At 47.5% G+C, this 18,786-nt stretch overlaps 1 protein-coding gene across 4 annotated transcripts in view; it reads left to right on the top strand.

Annotated features, from left to right (window-relative positions):
* The window catches only part of LOC119971591 (astacin-like metalloendopeptidase), a 377,078-nt gene that overhangs the window by 94,223 nt on the left and 264,069 nt on the right, over positions 1 to 18,786 (top strand). For all 4 annotated transcript variants that reach the window (XM_038807364.1, XM_038807365.1, XM_038807366.1 and 1 more), the window contains one exon: positions 18,251 to 18,368. In XM_038807364.1, the coding sequence (XP_038663292.1) occupies positions 18,251 to 18,368 (118 nt within the window). The remainder of the gene's footprint in view (positions 1 to 18,250; positions 18,369 to 18,786) is intronic.

Raw genomic sequence — 18,786 nt, 5'->3', positions numbered from 1 at the left:
CAAAACACCCCGCTAAATTGAAGCGTTGGCTAGTGTAGACTTGAGAGATGAACAGACACTTCCAACACTGATGAAGGTTCAATTCAATTTTATTAACTACTTCTAACTAACTAACACACAATGACTGTGGGTCTAAATGATGCTAACTTAAACTAGAGACCTAAGTCTTGTCCGAACCAGTTGATTCTCTCAGCATGTGGTGTAAGTCTGTGCTGGGCTGGATAAGTTCTTGTTACACGCAGATGCAGCACCTAGAATGAGCGGGAACCGTGGTGCCCTCTACCTTTATAGTGTGTGTATTCTAACTGGTGATTGGCTGCGGTGTTTGTACATGTTGATTGGTCCCTGTGTGTGTCCGTCAATGTGTGTCTGCACCATGATATACTGGTGTATATTATGACAGAAATGCTCCCAAAACCGGACATAGACATTTTCTGGTTAAATCGCACGCATAACCTTGATGATGAAAACATTTACTCTATTTGTGCATGTAGCTTGAATAATATGAGTGTTTATATTTATAGGGCAACATTCTCTGGCTCTTTCTCAACAGCGGTGGGAGGCAGCCCACCATTTACCAGCAGTGGAATCTATTGGTCCCGCCGCTGTCAATTGGATTTTCCATTGAATCAGCCCCTCGCCATCAGGAAACCCAGACCATCAGCATGACCAGAAGATCCACTGGAGTGAACAGCCAGAAAATCTTGCCCCTAGTCAAACACAAATGTAAAATACTGCATTGAGAAAATACAGAAAATACTGGAAATACTCAGCAGAACAGTTACTGAAGTTTTCCAGCAGATCATCAGACTACATATGTGGAGCTGAAAATTCTGGTGGACAGTCATTGACTGTCTAACTCTGTTTCTCTCCACAGATGGTATCTGAACTGCTGATTGTATCCAGAACCTTTTGATTTTCATATTAAGTTTATAATACTGTATTGCACTAGCTAAGATCAGCTGGTTGCACCATTGCCACTAAATCTGAATGTGGAGATGCCGGCGTTGGACTAGGGTGAGCACAGTAAGAAGTCTTACAACACCAGGTTAAGGTTCAACATGTTTGGTTCAAACACTAGCTTTCGGATCACTGCTCCTTCCTCATCTGAGGAAGGAGCAGTGGTCCGAAAGCTAGTGTTTGAAACAAACATGTTGGACTTTAGCCTGGTGTTGGAAGACTTCTTACTGTGCTCACTAAATCTGAAGATTGGTGTTTGAAACTGTTGTCTGACAGTTGACTATGTAGCTTAGGCTAGATTTCCCGTAACAGCCTCCCCGAACAGGCGCTGGAATGTGGCGACTAAGGGCTTTTCACAGTAACTTCATTTGAAGCCTACTTGTGACAATAGCCGATTTTCATTTCATTTTTCATTTCAGGTTATGAGGCAATGGTCATTGCAGAGACCTGGACGCAAGCTGGGCATAAATGGAAGGTTAATGTTTGAGAGCAGCTCGGACTCTAGCACTCCACCCAAGACTTCGGAGCTCGGGTCGGAGGAGAACAGTGATTTTCCATCTCGGTTGGGCATGTTGGTGAAGAGGCTCCTGGAACACTCTTTGGCGCTCACCACACAGTAGGAACACTCAAGGAGGTGGAGAGTCAAATGGCAGGCCACCCAAGGAACTAGCTGCTGTCCAGATGGGTCTCGGGCATCTGGAACAGACAGTCTCATCCGTAGTGGAAGTGCAGTCAGAGCCAGTGACAGTCTGAGAGACTGTGAGCGAGCATCCAGCACTTGCAGGTGCAGTTGGGTGAGTCTAATTGCGTTCAGAAGCAGGAGGTGGTGCCGACAATATGTACCACCCAGGCCAGCATCGCACAGGTGGCGTCCATGATGGAGGTATTGGGGGCAACAATTTCAGCAATGGATCATTATGTCCAATGTCTGGGGAATTCTGTGAAGATGCTGGCCAAGGCCCAGGACAGGGTTTTTGCCTCAAGGCGACCATGTCCCAGAGCCACTTGCAAATTGCAGCGGCATTCCTGTGCGTGGCCCTGTCACAGCAGACCATGGCTGGGAATGGTGGCGGCATTGACCAGGGACTGGCCAATGTGGCACAGATGCAGAGGGAGGTGGCCCAGTTCCAGAGGGAGATGGAGCAACCATTGGCAGATGTGACACAGATCCAGAAGGTGGTGGCACACTCACAGTGTAACATGGCGCAGTCCCAGATGGAGATGATCCACTCCCTGTGGCTGCAAGCATGCAGACCCTGGTGAAGATCACAGCGGGCCTCCAGGACTGGCAGCGGGAGGTGACAGGGGAGCATCAGGGAATGGCTCCACTCGCACTCCCATCCCATGGAGTAGCCCAGGGTCACCGGGCACCCCGAGGGAGAGCGAGGTGATGGGGCCCATGCCGGTGACTCCCGCAGGGTGGTGCCAAAACACTGCAGCAACTCGGACTCCCTCCCTCCTGTCCCTGGTGCATCTGATGGGAAGTGGGTAGAATGGGGCAGCACCATGCCACTCGGGACACCCGTCCAGGTCCGGCTGCCCCAGAAGACGCCCACCAACGGGGACTCAGGTTGCAGGGCAGGAATCACAGCAGGGCACATCCTCTCTTACTGTACCGTGTGGGGAACCACCTCGGCATAACGTTTGGGCCCCTAAGGCCAGAAGGTTAGGTACTAGTTAGGTTGGCACTGGTGGGGCAGCATGGTTGCTCAGTATTAGCACTACTGCCTCACAGTGCTGAGGTCCCAGTTTTGTTGGTTCTGGGTCACTGTCCATGTGGAGTTTGCACATTCTCCCCATGTTCGTGTGGGTTTCGCCCCCACAACCCAAAGTTGTGCAGGGTAGGTGGATTGACCGAAAAAAATCACACTAGAAATTGCCCCTTAATTGGAAAAAATAATTGGGTACTCTAAACCTATTTTTTTTTTAAGTTAGCACTGGTACGGGGCACAGTTTAGTTCTAAGGGCTAGAGCACAAATCTGTAAATATTTGTTAACGTTAAACACCTGTTATCAGTTTACAACCTGCCTTGGTGCTCTGTGAGATGGGTGCAAGGGATGGGCTAGTCTGGCTGGCCTTGGGAGAGGGTGTGTGTGATGGAATGCCAGCTCGCATGCAGGGATCACCGAGGTAGATGGAGAAATGTGCAACTGTGGGCAGGAGTCAGACATTGCCAGCATCCTGTAATGCGACGGGTATGAATCACAGAGGAAATTGTGGTGGGGGCGAGGTTGGGGAGGGGTGGGGGGAGTGAGGGGGGATTTGGGGGTGCAATGAGGTGGCTGTGCCCTGGCCACTCCCCCTCTCCGCCACCCACCCCCAGTCAGTAAACCTGGAGACAATCAGAGTGTCCCATGTGCGTTGGTCATGCGGTCTCCCATGACTGCCTGGACTCCATGTCCTATCCACCCTCTCCCGCATCCTCCTCGTGGGACGAGGCCTGGTGTTCCACCATCTCCTTCAGCATCACCCCTCTGCTGTGCAATGCTGTATGGGACGCAGGAGTCTGCCACAATGTGGGTGACCGTCTTAGCATCATACTGGAAGGCCACTACAGAGTGGTCCAGGCACCTGAACCGCATCTTCAGCAGGCCAACGCACCGCATGATCACAATAACCTGGTCACTGCATGGGCCTCCTTGTAGCGGGTCTCTGCGTCAGTCTGTGGCCTCCGGATAGGTGTCATCAGTCATGATCGCAGTGGATAACCCCTGTCACCCAGGAGCCAAAACCCCAGCTGGGGGGGCATCTCCAACCTGTCAGGAATCGTCAAGTGTGCTGGGATGAAGGTGTCATGCACACTGCCTGAGTATCGGGCGTAGACGTGTATGACGCGCAGCTGACGTTAATCAAGTGGAACTCCTTTTGGTTTGTGTGGAGCGGTCTGTTATCTGCAGGTGCCCATAGGGGGACATGCAACCCGCTGACCATCTCCTGAACCTGCGGCATGCCAGCAATGGCGGCGAACCCCACTGCCTGGGCATCCTGGTGGGCTCGGTCCCCATTGAAGTGGATGTATTGACCCGCCTGGGCATATAGGTCCTCCGTAACGGCATGAATGCACCTGTACACTGACATCTGTGAGATCCCGGACAGGTCCCCACGTGGCGTAAACGTTCAGGGCGACCGTCACGTTGATGATCACCGGGAGAGGGTGTCCTCCCCCATATCCCTGCAGTTCCAGGTGTGCCATCATCTGGCACTGTCTCTCTCTGCTGAGCCAGAATTTTTGGTGGCATGCAAATTCCGGCAGCTCCTTGAATGACAGGCGGTGCTGGTACATGTGAGGCCTCATGCGGCGCCTCCTTGGCGCCTCCTCCTAAGCCTGTTGGGCGGCTTTCTCTCCATCCTAGGAGGCTGGCACCAGTCCCACTGCAGCACTCTCCGCTGCTACGTGTTCCGCTGCTGCAGACTCTGCTGCTACAGCTTCCTCCCCCCACCACCCCCCACCCCCCCTCCCTTCCACCCCATCCTTGCACCCCTGGCCCTGTTGGTGGACAGTGCCGTGGGTGCTTCTGGCCCTGTCACCCACCCATGACACCAGGGATATCGTCGGCTGGCACTGCCCTCGCAAGGGGAATGTACAGCATCTCCCGTAGGGGTTACTGTGGTGTTGCACTGGGTGGATCGCCGGTGGGTTGCGGCCACATGGGGTGGCCTGTGGCGGGGGTTGGGAGGCGTGGCGGTGGGTGAGGTGCAGAGGTGGGAACATCTATACCGCCGGTGTGTTGTGCCTAAACGACAGTGTGTCTTTAACCCATACACAATGGACAAATGTGCACAAGTTGTTTCATACAATAAGATAATTTATTGGCTAGCACACAATGTTAAAATCATCTCAATCACACACCATGCAAGTTGAACTATAAGCTACTACACACACAAGACCTTAACTTCCAAGTGACTAAGAAGTACCGGGTAGATATGGCCTTATTTGGAGTCCGCCGTCTGTCAGTGTTGAAAGTCTGTTGCTGATCGTCATTGTCCTTGGCTCTGGTCCTTCATACTATGGTGTGGATGGTCTTCCTCTTCTTCAGCCGGTGAAGGGTCATCATTGTTGGTTGCTGCCGAGAGCTGCTGTTGAGAGCACTGTGGTCGCGAGAGCGAATGTGGGGTTGCGAAAAACCCTTTATCCCCCATGGGGTTCGCACCCTTTTGGACGGTGCCAGGTGAACTTCCAATTAATCAATCAGGGCTCAAGCATCCTGATCAATTCGGTCCAATCAAGACTTGCTACCTTGATGGTGAGGTGTGTCCTTATCGGCCATGCCCATTGGTGTCCGAGACACGTAGCCTTTCCAAATAAGGAAACAGATGCCACCATGTCTGCTACACTATAGTGATTTGCATTTCTAATAATAATAATCTAATATTGCATTTCTAATAATAATCTTTATTTTGAACCCATTATCCCACAATAGCCTCCTGATGGCCTTTTTCCTGTGTTGTTTGCAAAGTCTGGGCTGCAGCTTTTTGTTTATTTGAGAGCTGCAGCCTGCCTGTCCCTGTACTTGGCCACTTTTCCCACTGTTCTCTGCTGGATGCCATTTTATGTGGCCACAGGTGTCACTGCAGAACCAAGGGCCAAAGTGGATGGTCAGTGGGGTGCGCAGCAGGATGCCTACGGTAATGGCCATCGGAGGAGGAGAATCGCGGGGGCCCCGGAGAATACAGGGTCGGGCCCGCTAATATGTAAACAATGTTTACTGTACATGCGTTCCGGTACACATTGACGCCGCTGTCGAGGTGACGGAGATTTGACGTCAAATCGACACCCGCCGCGATTTTGCCGTTGGAACCTATTCTCCAACCAATCGTGTTTTGCAATTTTGGTGCCAGCAAATTGAGAACCCTGCCCTAAGTGTTATGGGTGAGCAGGCAGGTAATTGGAGCTTAGCACACAAAAAGATCAGCCATGATCTTATTGAATATCGGAGTAGGCTTGAGTGATCCGATGGCCTACACCTGCTCCTAGTTGTCATGTTCATATATTTTTATGTAGTATGTGTGGTGAATGCAACTCCGTAATTCACACTGTATTGTATATACATGAGACCATGCATTTGTAAGCGCTGTTGCGTTGCCCGACCACTAGGGGGAGTAGCGCTGGGAATGCTTAGGAGTTTGTACAGGGCTCCACCCTTGGCTCCGCCCATGACTCCTCCCCCTGGACTGCTGTATAAATACCAATGCTCAGAGCCAGTCGTTCAGTTCATCGAGAGTTCAACGCGGAACAGGCTGGCTCTGTTGTAAGTAGATTAAAACCGCTGTTCATATCTTAAAGCACGTGTCTAGTGAATTGATGGTTCCATCAGTATGGATATGCAATGCTGAAAAAAGATGAATGACCAACTCCGTTCTGCCAGCGTGTGAACTCTCAGTCTCCTCTCTGCAGTTCACCTTTCCACCACCTCTCAGAATGTTACCTTGATCCCACATGTTGTCACCTCACAGGACCCCACACCCGACATCCCACAAGCGTCCTCACAAAACAGGCACGCCTCATCAGAATTCCTCCCTGCTTACACACAGTGCCCGCACATGCCAGGTATCATCAACATCTGACCTGCCAGGTGGCCAGCTTACATTATCCCCATTTGTGTTTCTGCAGGAGAAACTTGCCAATCAACGCAAGTGAGAGAAGACAGACGGTGGGATGCCCGAGCTGAAGATTCTGACTCCTAACAAGATCCATGGAGCTCACATGGAGGATCAGGATCTGGCCTGTGCTGAGAGTGAGATGGGTCTTTGAGAGAAAAGTGAGGAGCCACTGCACCTTCATCCAGGTGACCAAACCCAAGTGAGTTCTGTCCAAACCCTTGACCAGGCCATGTAATATCATCTATCTTGCCTTGCAGGAACATAACCTGAAGAGCCAGGCCCGTCCAACAGCAGTATCCCACCGTCCACCCTCAACACAGCCTTGGAGGAGGACACCGAAGAAGCGTCATGATTATCTGCCACACCATTCACCATCACAGAGATACACACCTTGGTGTGAGATCTTAGCAGGCAGGGTTCTGGATCACTATCTGGTAATCAGCATACTGCTACTGCTGCACATCACATGGAGGCAAGAATGTCCCAGGGATCAGTGAGACGGAGATCTGCAAGATCCCAGGACCTGGTGGTGCCCCAGCCAGGTGCCGTGCCCCTGAATGCGTTCGACCCTCAGCTGGAGGAGATGCAAAGGCAGAGGAGCTAGGAACACCAGGAGTGAGTGTCAGCAACACTCCTGTGATTACAATGTCAGATGGAGGACTCCCAAAGCCTTCTGTCGCAGGAAATAGTGCCGGCAATGCATGGCATCTAGGCCAACATTGCAAGTGTGGAGTCGGCAGTGGAAAGTCTGGGGCAAGAGGTCAGATCCATGACGGAAGAACTTTGAAATGGCTCAGTCCCCAAGGACCATGGTTGAGGAGTTTTACTGTATGGTTCAGACAATGCCAGGACTCCAGAACTGGCAGCACTACATGACGTGAGGCTTCTGTACCTCACTCCAGCTGCTCCTCCAAGCCATGGAATAACGCAGGGCCCACGAGTACCCAAAGGGAAGAGGATCCATTGGAAACATAAGGTGCCTTCCACCATGGAGACCTGTGAGTGACCACCAAACTTAATCCCCCCTTCCTTAGACTGGCACAAATCAGGCACATCTGACAGAACAAAGTGTTACGATAATACCAGTGCCACCCAAAAGTAGACTGAGATGCTCCAAGTCCTCGCCCTGCAGAAGATGCCCGCAAAGAGCATCTAAGATAATAGGGTGTGGAAGGCAGCGGGATGCCTTTACCTCTGATGTGCATTCTGGGAACACACCCGGACGTAATGGGAGTTATGGAACCCTCAGGAAGTGTAGAGGCACAGCATGGGCATGGGTGAGGAGGAAACCGGGATTCGGCTATTGAATTGGATGATCAGCATTGATCATAATCAACAGTGGAGCAGGCTTGAAGGGCTGAATGGTTTTCTCCTACTCCTATTTTGTACGCTTCTATATTCAGCCAGGTTATTGGGGACATTGTCACTTGTTAAATTTGGACATGTCACTGAATTAAATATTGTTATTCTTAACCTGCTTAATGATTCACGTTCTTTAACCCTCTTCCCAATGCAGTGTGCTTCCCCCATTGGGACACTGTTGTTCTTACTGGCCCTCAAATGTTCACCAGATGGTTAGGTCCCCTCAGTTAGAATATTTAATTCTCAGTGCTAATACTTAGGCCTGATTCAGTGAATCCTAGCGCCTGCCCCAAATCTCCCTCTGGAGTAAAGGGTCAAACAAATGTAGCACAGATCATCGCTCAGAAAGGGGAGTCAGCATGCTGGTAACAAACAGGTAGGAATCAGGCATAGGAAGTAGCTGAGGAGCATCAGACCATTCCACATTGCAAGCCGTCATCACCCTCCTGCATTGACCGGCACTGAAGACACCCCTGCCCCAGCACCCTGATTATTAAGATCTTGGCCACCTTGATCCCCTGGCTGCAGAGGGGTCACACTGCTCTGGGGATCACGCTGTTTGGATTGGTTTATTGTCACATGTACCGAGATTATCATGGGAGTGTCCCTTTAAGAAATGTTTTTGTCTTATCACATGGCTTTAGTGATGTCATTGTGTGGGTGGAACTGGGCTGTGTCCCTGGAAGTTAATTTTACTTTCACTTTGAGTTTGAACTGGTTTGTTCTGCACAGGTTGAAAAGAAGTGTCTCTCTATGTTCATAAAGCTGTTTCCAGACTACTTGATAACTTAAAAGAGATAACTGTTTTTTGGAAGGAATACAAACCTGCTGTTTGGGAAATAAAACAAGAGCATCAATACCAAGTGTTATACCAGTAAGAGTGCCACATGCTGGGCCACATCTTTGATAAGGCGGTTCTGTTTTTTTAAATTTGGATCGTTATTAAATTGGAACAATTAAGGGGGAGTCATTAAGGGTCATAAATAGATTACTGTAGCTGTGTGAGGTATTTATGTTTGCAGTTGATACAAATTCTTGCATGTGTGTGGTTATGCAAATGTTAACTAAGTTCGTAGAATAAAGCTTGTTTTTTGATTTAAAGTGCCTAAGACCTCTGTTGAATAACACCTGAAAGACAGGCTCTTGTGCTCATTGTAACTAAAATCAATAAACAGTTGTAGGTCAGATAAGCTCCATGATATACTTTGGAGTTTTCTAAACCCTGGCCCACAACAAGATATAGTGAAAAGTATTGTTCCGTGCGCAGCTCAGACAGATCATTCCGTACATGAAAAGAAAATACAGAATAGGGCAAACATAAAATACACAATGTAAATACATAAACACAGGCATCGGGTGAAGCATACAGGAGTGTATACTACTCAGTAGAGAAGATGTGTGAAGAGATCAGATCAGTCCATAAGTTCATCAGTCCATCCGAGGGTCATTTAGGAGTCTGGTAACAGCGGGAAGAAGCTGTTTTGGCATCTGTTAGTGCGTGTTCTCAGATTTTTGTACCTCCTACCCGATGGAAGGAATTGGAAGAGCGATTAAGCAGGGTGGGAGGGGTCTTTGATTATGTTGCCCACTTTCTCAAGACAGCAGGAGGTGTAGGTAGAGTCAATGTGATGAACAGGGAAAATTAGCTGGTCCTCCTCCATAAAGTAGGAGGCGGTGAGGGCAACTCTAGCTGCCCTGCCCATGTGCACACCTGCCTCCACATGACCTCCATCCTCTCTACCATCAGCGGGCTCTTCCTCGTGCCCACCTGAATGTCCAATGGCACATGCTGCTGCTCAACGTCATCCTCGGAGTAGTTATCATCCCACTTCAGAGCCAAATTGTGTAGGCACAACAGACCACAACAATGTGGGAGACCCTCTGTAGGCTTTACTGGAGGGCCCCAGTGGACATGTTGGGCTTCAGAACCACTTCTTTAGAAGGCTGATGCACCACTTGATTACAGATCGTGTGGCACTGTGAGCATCATTGTACCTGCTAGTTTCTGTCAAGGATGTAACTAACATGTATACCTCCTGGAAAATGGACACATGTGCATAACCTCATCTGATGGTCACATACCAGCTGCACATTGAGGGAGTGGAACCCATCCCAGCTTATGAAAGGGTCTCCCTGGTGTCATGGAATGCAGAGAGTGACATGGATGCTCCCCTGCATCTATGGCAAATCAGCGATGTTTCCAAAGCCTGTTTCCAAAGCAGCTGAGTCTGCCCTGTGGCTCCCTGGTCTCCTTCCGATGGTCTTCCTTCGGTGCTGCTGCTCATTGCTGCTGGGGTCTGTGTTCCTCCAGTACAGTTATAAGTATAATGCTAAGCTCCACTGGATCCATACTGATATTGTCAGGACCCTATGTTTAAACGTTGCTTTCCCTGTTTAAGCCTTGTTTTTTCTGTTACCCTACCTTCTGCAATATCTCAATCTATATTTTATAAACAAGAACACCGTCCAGTAAAATGTGCTATTTAGTCTGGTTATCGTACCCCCCACCACCCAGTACAATGTGATATTTGACCTACTGATGACATTTTGATGGGCGTGGCTGGCAGCCAATAAGCTGTGATAAAATCCAGCGATTTGTTTCACTTTCAATGTTGATTGGTGTGTTGTGTGAAGTTCCAGAAGATTCTGCAGAGATGTACAGACCCCATTTTGAGTTAGTTTTGTTTTGCAGCACGGTGGCACAGTGGGTTAGCCCTGCTGCCTCATGGCACTGAGGTCCCAGGTTCGATCCCAGCTCTGGGTCACTGTCCGTATGGAGTTTGCACATTCTCTCCATGTTTGCGTGGGTTTCACCCCAACAACACAAAAATTTGAAGCGTAAGGTCTGAACTCTCTCATCTAATGCCTGATGATTAAGGCTTTCTCTCTAGCCAGCCTGTGAGAGTTTCACATCTGATCAAAAGGCTGGATTGCTGAAAATCTTCTTTTAACCTAGAAGATCTATGGACGGCATGTGACTCAGTGGTTAGCACTGGGACTGCGGCGCTGAGGACCCAGGTTCAAATCCCGGCCCAGTGATACTGTCCTTGTGGAGTTTGCATATTCTCCCGATTTCTGCATGGGTTTCACTCCCACCACCCAAAGATGTGCAGGTTAGGTGGATCGTCCATACTAAAATTGCCCCTTAATAGGGAAAATTAATAATTGGGTACTCTAAATTTATTTTTTTTAAACCTGGAAGATCTAGACCAATGGCAGAACCTTCTTTTAAATTCGCTGGTAGTAAATTCTACGGTTAACTCAGTGTTATGGGTCAGGGCTTAGAAACTCCAAAGTGTATTATGAAGCTCACCTGACCTATAACTTTTATGTTGAATTTGGCTATGATGAGCACAAGAGTCTTCACTTCAGGTGTGATTCATCAGACTTCTGAGGCACTTTTATCAAAACAAAGTTCATTATAAGAATGTAGTTCACATATATAAAACACTAAGGAAGAATTTGTGACCAATTACAACTGTAAAAAACACACAACAGCTAGAGTAATATATGTATATAACTCTTAATGAACCCACTCCCAGCTGTTCCAATCCAATACAAAATCCAATACAACCAAAACCCCTTTCCATTGCGTGGCCCAGCACACGGCACAGTAGCACAGTGGGTAGCACTGTTGCTTCACAGCTCCAAGGTTCCAGGTATGATTCCTTGCTTGGGACACTGTCTGTGCAAAGTCTGCACGTTCTACGTGTGTCTGCGTGGGTTTCCTCCGGGTGCTCAGGTTTGCTCCCAAAGTCCCAAAAGGCGTGCTGTTAGGTGAATTGGATATTCTGAATTCTCCCTCTGTGTACCCAAACAGGCGCCGGTACGTGATGACCAGGAGTTTGCCACAGAAACTTCCTTGCAGTGTTGATGCAAGCTTACTTGTGACAACAAAGATTATTATATTATTACTGTAATCTCACTTGAATGGGACTGGTCAGTTCCCTGAGATTCTGGTCCAGTTTCGAACCAACAGATTCAAAACTCCTTCCGGAAAGCAACTCTAGTTTTAAGGTTACCAAGGCACTTTGTCGCACACAATGTGCTTTCAGTTCACTGGAACAGCTTTAAAATAAAACAGAGAAAACAGAGAATCTTCTTGCAGCTTAACACAGTGCTTCTTCTTCTGTAGTCCAAACAAACAAACCGAAAATGAAACCAAAAAAATAAACCCGCTCCCACCTGAGAACCACAGCCCAGCTCCATCCACAAATGACATAATTGAAGCCATGCTACAAGCCATGTGGTAAAACAAAACCTTTCTTAAAGGGACACTCACATGACACCTCTCCCAAAGAAAAAATAAATAAACCATCAACTTCAAAGATGGTTTCATTTTTCAAACCTTTTCACTTGCACATTGCTAACACTTGACAATAAACAGACATACATTTTATAAAATCGAAACAGGCAAACATTAACAGTAATATAGTCCATTTCAGTTCTTTGACATCCACCATCGAACCTTCTCTTTATCACATTCCTGCAAAGCATCAGCTATCACATTTTCTCGTGAAACCATCTTTGAAATTGATGGTTTGTTTATTTTTTCTTTGGGAAAGTTGTCATGTGAGTGTCTCTTTAAGAAAGGTTTTGTTTTACGACATGGCTTGTAGCACGGCTTCAATGATGCTATATGTATAAGTTTTAAATGAAATGAAAAATGGCTGCAATAATAGACTCCCTCAAAGCAGTCTGGCATTTTATTCTTGAATTTCTCCAAAAACGTCAATAGATTATGATCAATATATATAATTATTTCAGACAAATTGCTGGTAACATAAATGTTAAAATGTTGCAAAGCTAGAACCGAGCTCAAAGTCTCCTTTTCAATTGTCGAATACTTCCTCTGGTGATCATTCAATTTTTTGGAAAAATACCCAATAGGCGCTCTATTCCTTCGTTGTCTTCTTGCAAGCGCACAGCACCTACGCCCACATCACTCGCATTAATAGCCACCTTGAATGGTTTTGTGCAATTTGGGGTGGCCAACACAGGAGCAGTGGTTAACACAGCCTTCGCGCTATCAAATGCCCGTTGACACTGCGCCGTCCACTGAAATTTGCTACACTTCTTCAGCAATTCCGTCAGTGGAGCAAACACACTGCTAAAATGTGGCATAAATTTATGACAAAAACTACTCAGGCCAAGAAATCTCATTATTTCCCTTCATATCGAGGGTATTGGAAAGTCTCTCACTGCCGCTCTGACGTCATCCTTAAATATCAGAGCTACACCACCTACCTTATCTTCCTGTCTGTCCTTCCGAATAGTCTGATTCCCCGACTTAGCTCCCAGTTGTGACCACCCTGCAACCATGTCTCTGTAATGGCCATAAATCAGACTCATTCACAACTCATTTACCTTATTTTGAATGCTATGAGCATTCAGGGAAAGTGCCCTTATGCTTGTTTTTATACCATCTTTTTGAATCTTAACACCTCCATTCATAACATCCCCTGAGATATTCCCTTTAATGTTTTTCGTAATTTTCCATGTAGTTGAACCCACCTCCCTACATGCTAACCTGCTTTCCATTATACTTTACATTGCACTTCCCATAGTTCTACACACTTCCTATAGTTCTCCACTTCCCTCCGCTTCCCCCCCCCCCCCCCCCCCCCCCCCCCCCGACACTTGCTGTTAAAGTCCTTGTGACCATCCTATTTATCCTTTCCACTAAAACACTGGCTCTAGGTCGGTTCAGATGGAGACTATCCCAAATTACAGATGTCTCCTGTTCCAAACCTGATGCCAATGCCCCATGAAATGGAACCCCCTTTCCTGCACCACGTATTACGGATCAGGGTTTAGAGAACCCCAAAGTCTATCATGGAGTTCACCTGACCCATAACTTTGAATAGATTGTGATTATGGGGAGCGCAAGGGCCCACTTTACAGGTGTGATGCAACAGAGAGCTAAATTAAAACAATGTTTATTTATGAAACTAGTTAACACTTTATAAACCAACAGTAAACATCTCAACAACTATCAACACCAATCATCCCCACAGATACAATATTCTATAAGTAACCCTTAATTTTTCCTTGCAACATCCAGAAGACAAAAATCCTTTTTAACACAGAGATCAGGTTTGAATTCTCTACTGAGAGAAGTTATCACTTTGAAATCACCCAAATGATCTGGAGACAGTCTTTAGATTGCAGAGAGATCCTTAAATAGTTGCTTGCTTTTCTTGCAGCTATCCAGCTCTCAAACAAAACTAAAACACACCCTGTAGCAGACAGCCCAAATCGAAAGTAAAAGCAGACAGACAGTCCATCTCCACCCACACTCTGACATCACTGCAGCTATCTGGCAAACACCCATATCTTAAAGGTACACCCACTACAGCGATTCGATAAACACCAATTTCTTAAAGGTACTCGCACATGACACACTCCTTTAGTCACATGTTTACTTCCCTAATTTTCTCATCCCAATGTCCATTTGCACGTGACTCTGTCTACACTTTCCGCTGCCAAGGGAAAGCGGGCAGCATAATCAAAGACAAGTTATTCTCTTTTCCAACTTCTTCCATTGGCCAGGAGATACAAGTCTGAGAACACACACTAACAGGATCAAAAACAGCTTCCTTCCCCCACTGTTACCAGACTCCTAAATTGCCCTCTTATGGACTGAATTGATCTCTTCACACATCTTCTCTGCTAAGTAGTAATACACTCCGTATGCTCACCCGATGCCTGTGCATGTATTTACATTGTGAATTTATGTATGTCCTATGTTTTTTCATGTATGGAACGATCTGTCTGGACTGTACGCAGAATAATACTTTTCACTGTACCTCGATACACATGACAATAAATCAAATCCAAATCCTGTGTTATCATTGAGCGATGCATCGAATTGCTGAAAATGCATTCCGGTACCTTGCAGTACACCCATCAGAGGGTCTCCTGCTTTGTGGTGGTCTGCTGTGCTCTCCATAATCTGACACAGCAGCGGTGCAACATTCTGGAGGATAAGCAAGAGGAGGCAGAAGGACATGCAACCTTGTCTGAGGAAGAGGAATGGGGGTCCAGAGGAGTTGGAGCACAAGCCTGAGGAGGAGCCGGAAATCGGAGGACAGGAAGCGGTAAGACACAGGGGGGGGCAGCACAGCTGTGAAGATTAATGTGACAGGGGCTTTCCATGAATGAGGTGTAATATGTTTTAATAGTGAACATTTTACTGTGACAGATTTCCATTCTCCCAACTACAGATCATGCCTCACCACTGCCCACTCAGAGCTGCTCACCCTTCTCGGTCTTTCGTGATCTACTGCTACATCTAGGTCTGTCTCCAGGATCCACATCCGAAGTGGAGGAAGACTGCTGACTTCCATGCCCAGTGGCCTTTGATGCCCTTGGCAGATGTCCCCTGGAGGTCCTGAAGCTGGGGGCCCTGGTGCCACTGAGATGCACTGGTGTCAGTTAGGGGGGGGGGGGGAGTACTGGAGCCCACCGTATTCTCCTTGGCAGCAGGCCTTGGGTTGGCTTCCAGCACTTTGTCCTCCCTGAGAGTGCCTGTCAAGCTCTGGGGAACTCCCATCGGACAAAGGACAGCTGGAGTGAGCTCCAGAGGCCTCTATGTCATTCATCACTGCCAATGTTGGAGGCTCTCCATTGGCATGGTGTTGTCGTCCTCAGCAATGCGCCTCAGTGATTGGGCCATGCACTGCAGTGCCTTGGCAATGTCCATCTGTGTCTAGAATTTGTCCCTCAGCAACTGGGGCATGATGTCGAGGTCCACAGCGATGGTTGTCACAGACTGAGTCATGCCTTGGACACCACCACTCAAGACACGGATGTTCTCCAGGTTTTCCAGTGCAGTCCCCATACCAGTACTGCCATGCATTTCCAGCATCATCTACTGTGCATTCAACATTTGGAACTCCTCCAATTGGCCTTGCAGTCATTGGAACGCCCCTGACACTGCCGCTTGAATCTCACAGCTGTATCCCATCATCTGCATCAGCTCTGGGAGAACCTTGTCCAGAGGCTCGGCATCTGACTGGGACCCAGCTGTGCCTGGCGATCCAGCAGACCTCCGATTGCTGTCTCCTTTGGATGTTCCTGCCTCTACCTGATGTGCATCAGCAACTATGTGGTGCTCACCAGATTGTGCCCCAGAAGCCTGTCCACTAACGTCGCCCACCAAGGTGTGTGTCTCTGCGCTGATGGAAGGTGCGAGTGATAACTGTGACACCTCACCAGTGGTCTCCTCCGAGCTCTCCTCTGAGGTTGTTTCTTGGTGGCACGGGCCAGGGAAACACTCTGGATGGCCCGGTTCCATCAGATGGTGATCCTGCATGACAGTGGACATTTGATCAGTGAGAGGGAAGGGTCATTTTGTTTGACATGAAATTCTCACTTGAGACAGGTCATTTGTATGAAGGGGCCGCAAATCCTCACCTCTCTGCCACAGGCCAACCTCACTGTCGGTGACCTCTTTCTGGGGAACCTTATGATTTCCAAGCTTGTTCCTCAAAGGCCCTGAGGACCTTGGATCTCTGGGACCCCCCCCCCCCCCCCCCCCCGTCTTGGCCTTTCTCATTTATCATGGAGTATCTTTTCCTGCAAGAACAAAGAGAGGGCATTGTGTGCAACACCCTTGATGGGTCAGGGGATTTAATAGCAGGTGACATATATGGACATCACACATAGACATAAAAGTGTCTAGTCGGTGTCAGGGGGAATCTGAGGAACAAGCACAAAGTTTCGATGTCGGGAGGCAGCGAGGTGTCAGCCGGTGAACTGGAGAGTGGGGTTGGGAATTTGTGAGGTGATAGGCGGAATGAATGCCAGGAGAGAGGTGGTAACTTACCCTTGCAGCTCATTGGAATTGGTTTGTGTTCTTCCTACATTCGACAGAGGTCCCTCTTGTCATGCTGCCAGCTCTGACAGTCAGTGCCATTGCCTCCCAGGCGGCATTGCTGACCGTCCTGCTGGCCCTCCAACCCCCTCAGGGGAACAGGGTGGTCCGACTCTCATCCGCAGCATCAAGAAGCCCCGTGAGGTTGTCACCTCCAAAGTGAGGAGTAGGTTTGTGCGCTGCCATGCTTGTGCATTGACTGGGAGTGAGGGAGCGCCTAAAAGCAGCCCCCAACGTGTCAGCGGCGAGACACGGAGGTACGAGTCAGGCGAATCAGACGGCGAGGGAACCAGTCATGTCGAGAATCTCATGGGGGTTCATTTTTGGCATGAAGTGTGTTGAATACAGGCCACGATATTGCCAACCAGGCCTTCATGAAACATTCCAGGATTAGGGCAGCAGGGTAGCATGGTGGTTAGCATAAATGCTTCACAGCTCCAGGGTCCCAGGTTCGATTCCCGGCTGGGTCACTGTCTGTGTGGAGTCTGCACGTCCTCCCCCTGTGTGCGTGGGTTTCCTCCGGGTGCTCCGGTTTCCTCCCACAGTCCAAAGATGTGCGGGTTAGGTGGATTGGCCATGCTAAATTGCCCGTAGTGTCCTAATAAAAGTAAGGTTAAGGGGGGGGTTGTTGGGTTACGGGTATAGGGTGGATACGTGGGTTTGAGTAGGGTGATCATTGCTCGGCATAACATCGAGGGCCGAAGGGCCTGTTCTGTGCTGTACTGTTCTATGTTCTATGTTCTATTCCGCCAAACGCACCGGAAAGTGGATTTTGACATTTTTCTATTGAATCGCGCCCTTCGTCTCCCAATTGGAGAATCCAGCCCTAAATCTGGTAAATTTCTTCTTGCAATCGGACATCATTATGCCCTTTATTTCAATTTGATACCCATTGTTAAGTGGTGAAATTCACCCACTTTTTATAATAAGTTTCAAATGAATCATTGTCTATTGGCACCAGTATGCAAACCAATGAATTGGAGGTGCAGTTGGATTTACAACAGGATTGAAAGGAAACAATCTATTTAATTGAAAATGCTATTTGCTCAGCAAACAGCAGTGCAAACAGAATCTGCACAATACCTACCCCAGTTACTTATACCTGTGCAGTCTCCCAGTGTGATTAATAAAGGAATTACCCAATCAGCTCAATTCAGACTGGAAATAGTATGCTACCAATTGCAGTCCAAAATGTTACACTTGAGTTATTTGGAGGTAATCTCAATAACTGTATATATTAGATAACGAGTAATAAAAAAATAACCTCGATAAGGAAAGGTAGTATGGTATTAAGGCTGGGTAATGAGCTGGGCTAATTCTTTTCAAAGAATTCTGCAATACAATTACGAGCCATGTGAAATATCAACCCTGATATTATTTTTAATAACTACTTTGTAATTCGTAACTATTTACAAAAATTACTAAATTCTTTTTTGTACTTTACATAGATAAAATTCATCAAAACATAATAACATCTGCTTTAATGCAATTTAATATTTTGACGTGCATCAAGTTCAAACGAAGAACAAACGAGAGAGAGTACATTCAGTTTGTTAATGGAAATGGGTAAGTTAAGTTTAACAGTTTAAAATTCAGCAAAGGGATTGATTAAGGAGTGGAAAATGCAAAATGAAAATAAGATAGTGGGGACCATAAAAACTGACTGTAAAAGTTTCTAGAGGTATGTAAAGATAAAAAGATTGATAAAAACGAATGTAGGCCCCTTACAGTCAAAAACCAGAAATTCATAATGGGGAGCAAAGAATGGCTGAGGAACAAATTCAAACTTCGCTTCTGTTTTCACAAAGTGAGACATGAGCAATGCACCGGAAGTTCTCAGTAACACACATTTTAACAATGAGCTGAAGGAAATTGGTATTAGTAGAGAAATGGTTTGGGGGAAATTAATGGGATTGAAGGCAGATAAATCTCCACGGCCTGATAATCTTTATTCAAGAGTACTTAAGGAAGTAGCCCGAGAAAT

This window comes from Scyliorhinus canicula, chromosome 9 (genome assembly GCF_902713615.1).
Source record: "Scyliorhinus canicula chromosome 9, sScyCan1.1, whole genome shotgun sequence".
In the NCBI taxonomy this organism is placed as follows: domain Eukaryota; kingdom Metazoa; phylum Chordata; class Chondrichthyes; order Carcharhiniformes; family Scyliorhinidae; genus Scyliorhinus; species Scyliorhinus canicula.
This window is presented reverse-complemented; position numbering and strand designations above follow the sequence as displayed.